The sequence below is a fragment of the Anopheles nili genome, chromosome 2 (assembly GCF_943737925.1).
Source record: "Anopheles nili chromosome 2, idAnoNiliSN_F5_01, whole genome shotgun sequence".
Classification (NCBI taxonomy): domain Eukaryota; kingdom Metazoa; phylum Arthropoda; class Insecta; order Diptera; family Culicidae; genus Anopheles; species Anopheles nili.
In genome coordinates, this window is record NC_071291.1 from 50,676,867 (window position 1) to 50,691,866 (window position 15,000).

General features: G+C 31.9%; 1 protein-coding gene across 1 annotated transcript in view; it reads left to right on the plus strand.

Annotated features, from left to right (window-relative positions):
• The first annotated feature begins 4,305 nt into the window (after positions 1 to 4,305).
• LOC128725413 (uncharacterized) overlaps positions 4,306 to 15,000 on the plus strand; it is an 11,135-nt gene continuing 440 nt past the window's right edge. Inside the window, exons 1-8 of the mRNA XM_053819158.1 lie at positions 4,306 to 4,327; positions 10,348 to 10,580; positions 11,142 to 11,285; positions 12,324 to 12,430; positions 12,836 to 13,009; positions 13,120 to 13,274; positions 13,413 to 13,692; positions 13,865 to 15,000. The exon at positions 13,865 to 15,000 is cut by the window's right edge and continues 440 nt beyond it. Of these exons, the coding sequence (XP_053675133.1) occupies positions 4,306 to 4,327; positions 10,348 to 10,580; positions 11,142 to 11,285; positions 12,324 to 12,430; positions 12,836 to 13,009; positions 13,120 to 13,274; positions 13,413 to 13,692; positions 13,865 to 15,000 (2,251 nt within the window). The remainder of the gene's footprint in view (positions 4,328 to 10,347; positions 10,581 to 11,141; positions 11,286 to 12,323; positions 12,431 to 12,835; positions 13,010 to 13,119; positions 13,275 to 13,412; positions 13,693 to 13,864) is intronic.

Consider the following 15,000-nt stretch of genomic DNA (forward strand, 5'->3'; position numbering starts at 1 on the left):
CATTTTTCATTTAAAAGGATGGGAAACACACCTTATGAATATTATTTACTCGGCTAGTTAGAAATGGTTGGCAAATAGATGAAAAACGATTGCTATAAAAATCCAGAAATGATTTAAGTCTGATGCAGAGCTGCTCACAAAATAGCAACGGAGCATACGTATGATCAAATTAAACAAGTTAAAAGACAGATGTTATTCTGTAACATAATTGATGGAAGATTATTTAGTTAAGAAACGCATTTTAATGCGTGTACGACATATGCTACGTGACGTGTTCACAATACATGAAAAGGGCTTAATACAAAATCATATCCTCCAAGGAATGCTTGCAAGTAGTTACGTTGCAAAATCTTCATTTTACAAGGGTTCCAAATACTGTTAGGTATGAAACAAGAGTCTGTCTTCCTACATCGAAAATGGCGTAACGTATGGTAAGCGTATGCTAATTTTATTCATCTTAAGCACTGCTGAAACATCATGCTCTTGGTTTGTTGTTGGCTTAAAAAAACCTGGTTGGTTGATTGTTGAAAGGAATGTTGAAGCATACATTTTTCCCGTACATCATCACCATCAACATGTTAGTCGCAATCCTTGGCAGCTACGCTTACGATGTACGTGATTTGAACTCGTCTCAAATTATGACAATGTCAAATCTAGAAATATAAAATTTGGAACTTTGTATCTTTTGTACTGTAATTGTGCTCTAATTATGTATGTCTCAACGCTCAATAAAAATTGAGTTTGTCGTAAAATGTACATTGTACTTATATGTTTAAGGAAGAATTAATTTACATATTCAAGAATAAAAAGTTATTGTTACTGGGCAGATGTTATTTGGACTCTGCCTTGCAAATGAAAAAAAAACAATAACTTTTCAATTTTTCTATCTCTCAAATTCAAGAACTCTCATTTTTATATATTTAGTACTTAGTTTATATAGTCATTTTTATATATTTTTATATATTTAGTTTTTATATATTTAGTATCAGTTTGATCATTTATAAATTAATACTAATATTAATAACAATAAGGATATTTCATGCTATGATATTTGCTTTAAAACAACGTTGTTGATCTATGATTGATCATTTGATTGATTCATTAAATACACATAGACAATATTTTTGTTATGGGGCTTGTAAAGTAATCGTTTCTTACAACTGTTTTATCAGCGTTGAATAATATAAATACGTTGAAGTAAAGGAATTGCTCTTAACTTGATCAATTGAATCATTGGATGAAAAAAATAAGCATGACCTTATATTGCTTTAGAAAAAAGGGACTACATGATTTCAATTGGTCAAGCGCGCGTAAATAGGTTCTGATTAAGAACAATTTATGTGTGACCATTGAAATTTAAAGAAAAGCAACATGCACATGATGATTGCCATGATATTTACGAGGTTGAGCAAAATTATAACACTACAACTGGCACGTCTGTAATTTTATGTTGCTAAGTTACAGAGTTCTTTTGAAATACAATATGTGCACAAACATGATACACTTTATTTTAGTTAAACTTTTCCTCCTATACACCAACACATGCACAATGATTGCCATTGATTGCTTTGTTTTTGATTACTATGTGTAATTAAACAGATGTACTGGAATAAATCTTAAACCACATTTTTACGTTGGTATATAAAATAGCATCATCAATCAAAGATCATAAGGTCACATCGTAATAGAAAGGAAAGCATTTTTCGTTGTTTGGATACAATTTAAAAGATTATGTGAATCAGAACGATTGTTTTTGCGACTGAAGTTGATGCTAAGCACTCAAAGCACCTGAGCAAATCGCTTACTTTTATCGCTTCTTATATGCCCAGAGGGAGAAGTTATCAACGCTACGCAAGTACGTGACAGTTTCCATCGGAGTGAACGTTACTGGATATTTTGAGTCCGGAAATATGTGATCGACGTTACAACCCATTTAGTAGCAATCAACACGCGTTTAGGTATAAAGACGAGGTGGATTTGATATATATATATATATATATATATATATATATATATATATATATATATATATATATATATATATATATATATATATATATATATATATCTACATAAGCAATTAACTTTTATTGTTGTGAAGCAATACGTTTGTTTATGAAATTTGTATTTATAATCACTTATTCATCTGTACCATTGAATTCCTGAACCAAGGTCAGCTGAACCAGAAGTTTCTCGCTTAAAATCTTGAATATGTATTTTAAAAATAATGCTTTCGGTCAATATTTCTTTTTTTATGATTGATTTATGATTTCTTTTTAGATAAGATGGGCTCATTCATCTTCATTCATTTCATTCAACATTCTTATGTATTCCAAAAACTTCCGGTCCAGTCATGTAAAATCGATTAAAATTGTAGTCACATTCACCTGGTTTAATAGGAAACACGGTTTAGAAAATTACATCATACTCCATAAATTAATTTCTTTCCATTCAGAGAATATATTCAAACCTTTCGAAAAATATTGAACTAAAAGATGAAAAAAATTAAAATCTACACCTAGTTTTTAATTTATATTATAGTATGGAATTGAAAATATGATGGAAAATTATGGATATAATATTTCAACTTTGTGTCGAAAAAAAAAGAACCTGATTTTCCAACACTTTCCCAATTTCTACCTCTACCACGGACATCAAACAGTCTCCTATCACTACGTATCAATAACAGTCTTCTATAATAAATATGTATTAAAATAATAAATCTAACAATTTATATTACGTGCATTCTTTATTTTTGTCATCGTTTATTTTCTAAGACGAAGAAAGTAAGGCTCTCCTACAGCAAAGATTTTAGTTGGCAATGAATTCCAGTTGAGAATAACAATTGATCTTTTGAGCCTTACTACATCCCCACTGCAATCTTCATATCCCAGTTTCACTCAGGAAATTTCAGCAACATAATTTTCATATATTTTCATTTCATTCAAATATTTTGCTTTTCTCCCTGCTGCATTGTTTAACGACTGTTTTGATATTTCTTTCCTTTGTATTTCTGAATAGATTTCTCTCGTATTCTACATCTGGATTGATACCTGTATTGATTTCTTTTATGGATATTTAACCATTTAGCTCCTGTTTTCTACATTCCAATTTAAATTCTATTCCGCTGCTAGACCAGAAAAGTTATTTTCCATCGTTTATCTTTTTTAACTCAGGAGCATTTTTTTTTCATACCTTTAGCGTTCATAAAACTTCACATGATCAATGCAGAATGCATGAAGTAACATTTATGTTAGGTAGGACCCATTACTTTTTATCATCAGTATTTCAAGCGAATACCTGTGTGTTTTATATATATGCGCATTATTTTGCTAACGACGTAACACGCGTAATACGCAAAAAATACTGGTACAGAGTAAAGTCCTTTTTATATTATCAAGAGATATTTTTAATATTTTTTGAGAGGCTATTATTTGAAGAAAATCAAGAAAAAAACTATAAAAGATGAAAAGCTGAAGGGATAACGAAGAGATAATGATGAAACTCTACTGTTTATTATGAAAAAGAGGCAGAAGTATAAAAGCCGCATATGATTAAGGTCATTTTATGTTTACGAGTGATTTCTACAATGGCATCATGTATACCTAAATGGCATCATGTATACCTAATCTCAGAGAAATTGGTCATTATTTATATTGTTGAATAGATTTTTTCAACATTACAGTAGCAAAGTGTTATGAAAGCATTGTTATGTCACTAACTGAGGTGGTCTGAATTTAAATTTTTATCACCTTTATGCGTTTTTACAACTATCAGTCATGGTATGCCTAACTTTTTCCCATCCCTCCTCCGAAGTGTTAGTGCACTAACATGTGCGGCATAAACACACGGCATGTTCGGGTTCGAGTTTTGTCTGCACTCCTCGTACGCTGGACTTACTGAATCATATCTTAGAACGTTATCGTACATCCCGTTCTTGTTCTACTTCTAATAACCTCTTTTTATCAAACCGTCTCTTTATCCTTTAACCATCCCAGTTTATATTATTCCAATTATTTTTCCTCAAAAATTTTAAATATTTATAAACATTGATGTCTGTTCTAGTTCTTCTGTGCAAGAATGGTGTAATTAACATCCTTTCTGCAACCCCCCCCCCCCCCCGGCTGACATGGGAGAAATGTGCGAACATTAATATTATTAATTCATGTATTTTTTCATTGGGCATTTATTCATGTCCACAAGCATGTAAATATTGTTGTAGAATGTAATGTAAAATCAAGCCACACTCTATTATTTTATAAGATCCTTTCTTATTTCATAATCTATTCAGGTTTGGCTTGCAATATGACCAACATCAAATACAAGTGTATGTCAACGCAAAAAAAAACAAATTAAATAGCTTCAATTTCAGCTGCCACATATTGCCTATTAATAATGTAATAGTTCTTCGTCCTGCTCTCTACATTATTTTTAATTGATTTATTTTTTTTCTTCTTCATATCAACGACTACATTACTAATCAATCGCCTCCTTATTAATATCCTTCTGCAGAATATCCTTTAACACGTTGGCTGCCATGGCTATCATTTTTTATAGCCACCGTACATAATTTTTAAAGTGCCATTGCTTAGAAATAAAAACTATTGCATACAAATCCTTTGGTAATTATGAAGATTAATCTTTTTAAAGCCTAAATTGTAGCTAGTTTTTGATTTTTTTTTGCCCAAATAGATTTTATGAGCATATTTGTAGAATATATTTTCTTATTGAGTGTACCACATGGGAAAGGGTCTTTCTTTTTCACTTTAAGTTACGAGCTACTGTTGAGTGAGTGAGATGGATATAGTTGCAGTGTGAGAGAAAATGTTGTAGCCGTTGCTTTAAGAAAATCAGTGTAATGAGATTTTAAATAAACTTGTTTGTATCTTCTAAAATCCTTTCCCCATAATGATTTTAAAAAACTTATGGAATTGAACAAAATTGGTTTTATTTGAAATAGTTTCTCTAGAAAAGCGAATAAAACACTAGAAAAACCGGTAACGTTTGGCTTGGTGGAAAAAGTTTGGCCTGGCACTATGGGGCGGCCCAGAACAAACCACGATCGTAAATATTTTTACATAGAAATACGTAAAAAATAGGCTCAAATCATACTGAAAATAGTTTGTTTACACATAATTTGTGTTTTAAAGTTTTGGACTTCCAGATGACGTCACTGTGCACGTTGTTTTATCATTTTTTCAAGAATTACAGGGTAATCAATATATGAAGTCATGTTAAAAGTGAATAATTTAGAGTAAAATATCAATCATGCTACTCATAAAGTACTTACATAGTTTCAAAACCGTTTCTAAGTAATTATCTATTTTAAAATAGTAATATTATATACGATTTTGTATTTTTATAAATTTTTTTCTTTAATTTTAGTATTTTTGTATGAAACAACACAAAATTGTTAAAAACACTAAAAAATAGAAAAAGCCATTGCTTCTCATATAGTTTATATCCCAAATTTATCACCCAAACTAGTTTTTGATCTCTATACGCAGGTTCATTAACAAGTAAGCCTATATCTTAGATAATATGTTGGTCCACTGCGATGAAAAAGTGCTATCAATTCATCCAAAACAACGTAACAGACATCCAAATTAACAACACATAACCCATAACAATCAAAAATTGTTACAATGTAACAGATGACCAACAACATTAAATTTGGTATAAAAAATAATTATTTTCAGTACAATTCACTGGCTTTACTCAAATACAAATAAAAGTAAATTAATCGAAATCACCAATTTTATCTAAGTAATATGGAAAATTGAATCTAAATTTAATCTATCACCTGAACTACAAAAACTGCTGTTATTTGTGCTTATACACACATCAACTAACAAGTATTTGTTTAAGCTTTATCATACAAAAACAATTCTGTGTGTCCTAATTTGACTTCAAACGAATTCGAGCTTATTCTTGGAAAAAAGGATTCAGAACGCAAAGCACGCAAATAATGCCAACCACATTGAATTCCCTAGATGATTTTCGTGAATGTGTAATCCTGTCAACCCTAAAACGTTATTGGCGTGTATCTATTGCTTGTTCTCTCAAATAAAAAATTGGAACAGAAGAATGTAGCATAATATCTCCTGCAGAAGTTGCTAATACTTGCTGTACTACAACTTTACTTTCATACCAGATGTATAGCTGTAATAACAGATTGTACGAGGCTAGACAGTAACACTTAATTTTTTCAAGGTCTATGGTTTGTTGGCAATTTATTTAAAAAAAAAAAATAGGACACCAATAGAAAATATTTTTGCAAATCAAGATCAACTGGCTATGCCGCAAAACTAAGGCAGTTTTCTTGAAAATAGAGAATATGTGCAAATCTATAAGGCGCTTCGAAGATATGGTCAGTCAGTTTTAGTCTCTACACATCAGATCTGTATCTTATGACAGTCATTTTTCTTTAGGTATGTTTACCTGTACTTGATCAATACTATTGGTGTAATTTTTGTGGTTTAAAGATTCACAAAATTTACTTTATTGATGGGAAAGGTGAAAAATGTTGCCTCTATTGGTACATAACAATAAGTAATTTAAGATACCGCGTATTTTCAAAGATTTATTTAATTATCATTGTACATTTATAGCTATCAAAATCATGGAAAATTTTTAAGATAAAAATAGGCTCATTGAGATATGGTACCTAATCTTGACCCTTAATATCACATAATTTGTATTTAGGAATATCTCATGTTAGCTGCCGGCTAGGCGCCTCCACTCCAAATCTTGTAACGAAAAAAAGCTGATGGAAGGTCTAAACATTCGACTAAGACGACTTTTTAAGTATTTTTTCAATTCATTACCAAAGTTGAAAAAGCTATTTTGTTCCATTTTTTAACATATTTTGCTAAAAAAATTCATATTTAAGATCATCATAGACATGTTTTAGCCTGATCATAAGAAATATGTAACATATTTGTATGACAAAAACTAATGATGTTATCGGTATCGAAAAATGTACCATCGGAACGTCGGTTTTGAAGCATTTTGAACAACTTTTTGACTTTGGTGCTTTATATCTCAGCAACCAGATTTTTTACAAACCTACATTTTCGGAATTCTCTTAATCAACATGTTTCTGTCAAATGGTTTATAAATCGCAACAATCGGAGATGGTCGATTTTTTTCCTTTTTGACCGCGCCTGCTCCAACGTGGCCTGGTGGGAACCATTACAAAAGAAGGCTTGGCAGTCAAAGTGTTAAAAGAATCACTCTAAATTTAAGGCTTACTATCTAGTTTCTTTTGTACCGATTGGGATATTGTATGTAAAACTCCTTGTTACAAGGTTTCTAGGTTAAGAGGTCTGTATTCTCACCATCCAAATTTAAACCAAATTTCACATCATATATATTTTTCAAGAGCTGTCTTTATCATTTTGAAGAGTGTATAGTACTTCTTCTGTGATGGCTGCAACTCTACTTTTCATTGTACCTAGTGAATTTGAAACAAATAAGTGGTAAATTTTAATTTTCAATCGAGCAAAATTAATTTTTGTACATAAATTCAATTCTAATCATTCCAGGGGATATTACGCAGGTAAAACCATCCTCTATCAATTTCTTTAAAGCAACGTTTTAAACGCAAAATGCATTCAACCACCCATCTATGTAATTGCTCAAAAAACTATTCATTATAGTTCATAAATATGTTGTAGAAAAAAAAACTCAAGTTAATGCAACAATTATTGTTATCTTGTACAGTTTTATTTGATTTATTCTTTATGTTACTATTAAAATGTTCCTAAAAAAGCAAAACATAATTTAAGCACGTTATTAAATTTATACGAAGCATAGTAGGCAAACGGTCTTTGTATGTGATAGTCGACCCTGCTTGCGATGAATGTGATGTTCCAAGTCCCTCGTGAAATATGTTTTTTCGACTGTAGAACCTGGTTCTCATCCGATATTCATTGCCTATCGGGAGCGCCAATTTGAGATACGTGTGATGAAATGGGTTCTTAGTCGAGTTGTACGAGCAGGAAATATATTTTTACACACCATTGTTTTGTAATACAGTCAAACGCTTCATGTCAATACTGAAAATTTTTACTAAGTATGCACGATGCTAAGCAGTTAATTTACAGACGTAAATAGCAAAAATCGAAACAAAAATGCTACTTTTATATTACTTCTAATACCAGATGTAAAGAATTTCTTAAAAGTTCAGAATATTTGAAAAAAGTAGAGGTAGTATAGTATCAGTATAGAATAAAAAAAAGTTTTGTTATCGTTGTTATGTGTTTTAAAAGCGCTCTTTATTTTGCGGTTATTTCTTCTGAGCATGTGATCGTCATCTGCTTATATATACTCATTTTCGCCGGATGTCCTATACTCCTTATCGGCATTTGCGATTCTGTCGGCATTCGTGATGACAGCGACTGTTAGAATACAATCTATTCTAACACTACTATTACAACTTTTTGAACTTGAAAGATTATTCTTATTAAGAGAACCGATTACTTTGAAACTTATAATATACTTGTATACTTGGAAAAAAATACGGATACTTGGAAAAATTTATTGCGTTTCTTCTTTAATCCATATTTAAAATCTGAACTGCTTTGCTGCTGATATCCCGCATGTTGAATGGACAATTCCATACATTGAAGGATCAATATATTTTACGTAACATTTTATTGATTGTACTCGAACTTCATTTACTTAAATATTATGGTCCTTATTTGAAAATAACTTCATTAAAATTCAATAGGACATTGTGGAAGTATTTTTATAATTAGAGAGGAAATTTTTAAATGATAATATTTTTAGAGCTTACAGCAGACTATTCAAATGGGACTTCCCATTATTGTTTACAATTTACTTGGATTTACGGCAATATTTAATTTTGAGGCGATGAGTCAGTATACAAGATATAATTATAAATCTTATGTTATGCGGTTTAATCTGCCTCGAACAAACGAAAAGATCATAAAGGAAGTTACACAATTTGCAACATGCAATTGCTTGATTATATGGATCGAAATGGACTTCTTTCACTAAACATTTTTTATGATAGAAACAACATCTAATCTAGCTCTAATTCAAATGTAAACAAAATGTATCATAATACAAACTACATATAAATTTATTGGGAAAATCATTCATGATTTGCAGAAAGGACATACAAAATCAAAAAATGACGAATGGCAATATATTTAGCATTTTGTTAAAATTAAAAAGTGCTTCAAGACCAGTATGATTGAAGTTTGACTACTTTCAGTATTTATTTTAATTTTCAGTGTATTCTCTTTAGAGTAGTGGAATGAGAACAGAATTTCATTGTGAAGATTAGTGTAGATACTCTTCAAAACATAGATTTCATGTATTGCCACAGTCGATAATGTTATGCAACAAATATCCATTGTTTTCAGCCCACTCGATAAAGCAACTATTCGACAGCCGAACTTACGTTAACAGATTGAAGTACGAGGATTGATAGATGGCACGAACAATGGTCATTAAATGAGGCAACCTGATCAACAATCCGAAACAGACATGTTCAACATAAAGATCATATGAAAATAATAATTAACTCGATAGTAACGAATCAGTACTAAATGAACGGAAACGAAATAAAGTCACGTCTTGCATATTCTCTTTCCAAAAAAAAAAAAGAATAGTTACTAATAGTCTAGGTATTCACTGCATAACTTAGTTTTTTTTACAAGAAATTGTGCAAAAATTATCGTATCTACAACATCATCCCTTGCGAAGCAGCAAAAATTTTAGCTCCCACTGTTGGCTGGCAACTATATTTTTATCCTTAATGAATAAGCTGCAGAACTTCTTCTCTCTTCGCTTACCACTTTTATCTATCTTACCATCTTAAAGGTTAATTTCCAGCTAACATTGGAAAAAATATGACTAATGATGTGAAAACTTGAACAGAAATCCTTATTGGTTTGGGGGACTTTTTAGTCGAAAGCGTTAGTGTGCCGCGCAATAAATAGAATGGTTTTGGGTTCAAACCACGATTGATCTTCCCCCGTACGCAGGACTGACTATCCTCCATAAAAAGGTTGTTGAACCATTTAAAAAGAAGAAAAGAAGAAGGTAATAATTGCAAGAGCGCGCGCTACAACTGTAAAATAAATAAGTGAGTCCAAATTTCAAAATTAAGAATATTTTGTTCATGGTATATTTTTCAAACAACATAAATATTCTTGAAAGAATTCACATGCTATTGCTGGTATTCTATTGGTGATACTAGAGAACTTTTGAAATAGTTTGACTTAAAATGAAGTCTCTTTTTACGTTGACTATTGGATGTTTATTATTAACTAATAGTGCTAATGCCATTTATTGTTTAAATTTTTATTTTAGCCGGTAACGCTGCTGAGGGTGTCAAGGACCACTGCAATAAAACTGTTGACATTTATGAAGACATTTCTTCGCCTGAAGTAACAAACCTAAATCGAAATCGACCTCTCACATGTTGGTATCGGTTTCGAAGCTTCCGAGGGGCACCTCGTGACTGGGTACTTCGGTTAAACTTCAAAAAATTTAAAGTTGGAAGTCTCATCAATGCGACACATTGTGATGGTGGTTACCTGCAGGTAAGGATATTTTTTTTGCATTTTATCATTTAAGGTGTTTTAAAATGTGACTTTTTTAACCAAGTAAGCCCGAAACCAAATAAAGGGAGGAAATGTCCTTTGTAAGATACCTGCTGGCAGCTCGTCCAGGAGTCGTCCATACGACTAGTCCGTCACGAATAAAAAAGGAAAAAATGGCTTTTTGTAAATTTTTCTTCATTTATATTAGAACTGTGTATTAATTTCATTTATGTCAGTATTACTATATCAATATGTCTTTGTTCGAGTTTATGGGCTGGATTAATAGTTATGCGTCCGTAATTTTTAATGACCATTTTGCTCGACTTATGGTAATAAAACTTGATTGGAAATAAATAGAAATTTCAGTAAATAAAGTGAATTTCAGAAAACTTGTTAAATTTTTCTTGATTTTATCTAAAATTTTACTTAAAGTATAATTCTAAACATTTTAAACTTATTTATATGAATACGACCAGGCAGTTCTTAAATAAATAACTAAGTAATTAAAACTTTTTTATGTACATTCCTCCGTTGATAATAATTATGAATGTTTCATTGTAGATAGTTGATGGCAATGCCAAAACCGATGTTTCAAATCGTCGGGAACCAGGACAATTCTGCGGTGAATCAGAACAGCCTCAAACGTTTATCAGTGAAACAAGTGCCGTCAAAATAGTCTTTCATACCGATAACTTTACAGATCAGGTACGCAAAGTCATTTTTGTAACTTTATTAAGATATAGATGTCTTCGAATCAAAGCAACCATTTTAGAGTCAATATATTGTAACTAGTACACACACACACACATGTATGTATGTATGTATATATATATATATATATATATATATATATATATATATATATATATATATATATATATATATATATATATATATATGTATATAAATATATATATATATATATATATATATATATATATATATATATATATATATATATATATATATATATATATATATATATATATATATATATATATCTAAATATATATACTAATATAGTTATATATATATATATATATATATATATATATATATATATATATAATATATATATATATATATATATATATATATATATATATATATATATATAAATATATATTTATATATATATATATATATATATATATATATATATATATAAATATATATATATTTATATATATATATATATATATATATATATATATATATATATATATATATATATATATATTTATATATATATATATATATATATATATATATATATATATATATATATATATATATATATATATATACATATATGTTTATATATATAAATATATATATATATATATATATATATATATATATATATATATATATATATATTATATATATATATATATATATATATATATATATATATATATATATATATATATATATATATATATATATATATATATATATATATATATAGATAGATAGATAAATGTTTTATACGGCAAGATTTTTACCAATATCAATAACAATACTTGATTTCTGCAGCATCATGAAACAGTAAAAAAGGATGCACAAGCGCAAAAATCACTTCGCTTAGCATTTTTCTGCTCAAATCGTCTAGTATGCTCATTTTAGTTGCAACACGAAACTCAAATGCTACGGAAACTCAATTGGCACTTTACGGATCGTGTATTCTTCAAAATTCTGACACTAATAGAAAATGTCGGCGATCTTCTCTCCTCTCTGCAGACGTATTTTGCATTCGACTCTGGCGCCGAACAGCAAATGGAAGTTTTCAACCGATATGGTCCACATCCGGAGCTTTATCCAAATCGCCGTGGGGAAGTTGTGCAAGGGTAGGTAGTCGTTTAGCTCCTATGCTCAATATGGTGGTTTTAAGGTGCACCTGCGCTACTCCTAACTGCTTCTCTACACGAGACTCAGCGAAATGCAATGAGCAACAACGAGGAATTCGTATGAGTGCATTCATTTATTCAAAACTATTGCCGAAATTGATTTATTCAATGAATATAAATGACTACTTAAGGGTTGATGGACAGTGCTAGATGATAAATTTAATCTATTTGCTCTCATTTCCTCATATGGCCTTGTGTATTTCACTGTTCTATGTCCACGTTTGCCTTATTTCGTCTAAGTATGATTGAAGCGTTAATATATACTTCTTTTCTCTGTGGTGCTCCCATTAATATTTTATTATCACGTCATGTGGTCGGCAATATGTCCGATAATCCTAACTTCAGATCGTACTGTGAACGCGAGTTTCGCGACTGTCGATTGCAGACGTGCTACGTTCAATCACCGGCATACCCAGGCATATATCCACGAGCGTTGAAGTGTCGATATCGGTTGCATACGAGGCTTCCCTTTATTAAACTATACATTCAAAATGAACAATTCGCGGTGGATGGTCAAAGGTGAGTGTGAAACAGTTCTCAATACAATCCTCTATTTGTGCACTCAAAATGAGGAGCTTTGATATTTGATATCGATAGCTCATGGAGGCAATATATCAACTAAACCATAGGTGCGAAAACATCATGACATGTCCGATGAAGGAAATAGGATCCGGATCAGAGCATTGTCCTTATGATTGGTTAGCAGTGTATGACGGACGCGATGAACATGCACCTCCAATAGGAAAATTTTGTGGAATGGGCAAATTTCCCTTTAGTATCATTGGTGAGTGTAAAAAAATAGATTTTCAATTATATCTTAGTGAAGCATCAAATGTTTGCTACAAATATTGTTTTAAACTGAGTAGCAGTTACATTGTTTTTGTAAAGCGTGCATCGTATGAAATGTATGTTTACCCCACAGGAACTTCTCAGCATATGTACGTCGAGTTTGTTTCGTCACCTGCAGGACCACTTTTAAACACCGGTTTTCATTTCAATGTCGGAAATTGGCCTGGACATGTGGAAACAGTAGGCACGAAACATGGTGCCTGCGACTGGATGCTTAGCTCAGATGCCCTACGTGCCACCAGTGCCTCTGAAGGTATTTTCCTTAGTGTTGCTCACTGGTATCCTCCGAACACTTCCTGTAGTTATCACATACAGGGAAATGAAGATGAAGTTGTGCGACTTTATTTTCCAAGGTAAGTCTTTCGATGTTTTAATAATGAGTAGTATACACGAAAATGTGCATGATAGAACGTAACGCGAGTAATAGGAACGTTTAATGTACCCAGGAAAAAAAAAACACTCCGATTTGATCATTAAATTTCAATAAATGCAACTATTCTGTCTTTATGTTGTACTTCCTCTTAGTTTTCGGATCAATCGTATTGAAGCACCCATCATCAAACACGAGGAAGACTGTGCTGAATCGCTCACCATTTATGATTCAAACAATCCAGATCCGGCGCGTATTATAAAGACATTTTGCGATACATTCTCGAGACCTATGGAGAAGATCGATTTTGTCAGTACCGGTCGTTCGTTGTACGTGAAGTTCCTTAGCAAGACCGGTTCGTACAGTGGCAGCTCGCTATATTATTGGGCACATTACGATTTTTTCAATAACACCAAGTTTGGTGATGCAGTTCCGAATACATTGTGTGATGAAGTATTCTACGCCTGGAAGTATAATCGTGGTGAATTGAAATCACCGAGGAATACACTCATATACAAGCGTGCCTCAGGAAGCGATGTACGCTGTCAGTACAAGTTTATCACGGATCGGCGCCTGTTTTCTCGTGTTGTGGTTGAAGTAACTTCAGTGACATTCAAAGAAGTTCCCTACTCTATGAACGCTTGTACAAGATGTCATGAGGAACGTGTCGATAAACTGATTTTGTGGGAAGAACGCGACAAAAGCCAAAACAGATTGGCTTGCTTCTGTGACAACATTCCTCGACCGGTTCGGATCATATCTTCCGGAGACCAAATGAACCTGGAGCTTATTATTCAGGGACAGCATGCTACGACGAGCTACTTCAAAAATCCGAATACTCTTTTTGAAGCCAACTATGAGTTTGCTCATGGACCGATCTGTGGACCTATAACGCTTGGTCCTTCGCCAGATGGAGAATTAGTGTTCCCTTATAAAAATGCATTAGGGTTCCAACTAACAGAAAATCGAAAAGAAAAGTGCATCTGGGAACTTAAAGTTGCGGCACAGCGTGACTTATGGTTGCACCTAGATAAGGCTCGGTTCGCCGAACGCAGCTGCGAACATGGACGAATTGAAGTGTACCTAGCAGGACGGCTGGAGCCACGCTTTATCATCTGCCCGGAAAACGTCAGCCTGGCTCGAGATTTACCAATATTGTCCGCAGCGGAGTTGGGAGCAGTTGAGAATGAAAATGAACCACTACCAGTGTTAATTCAGTACACAGGGGACAGCGCCATCGGAAAGAACGCATTCAAATTCGTCTGGACTGAACTGTTTCATCTACCTCGCA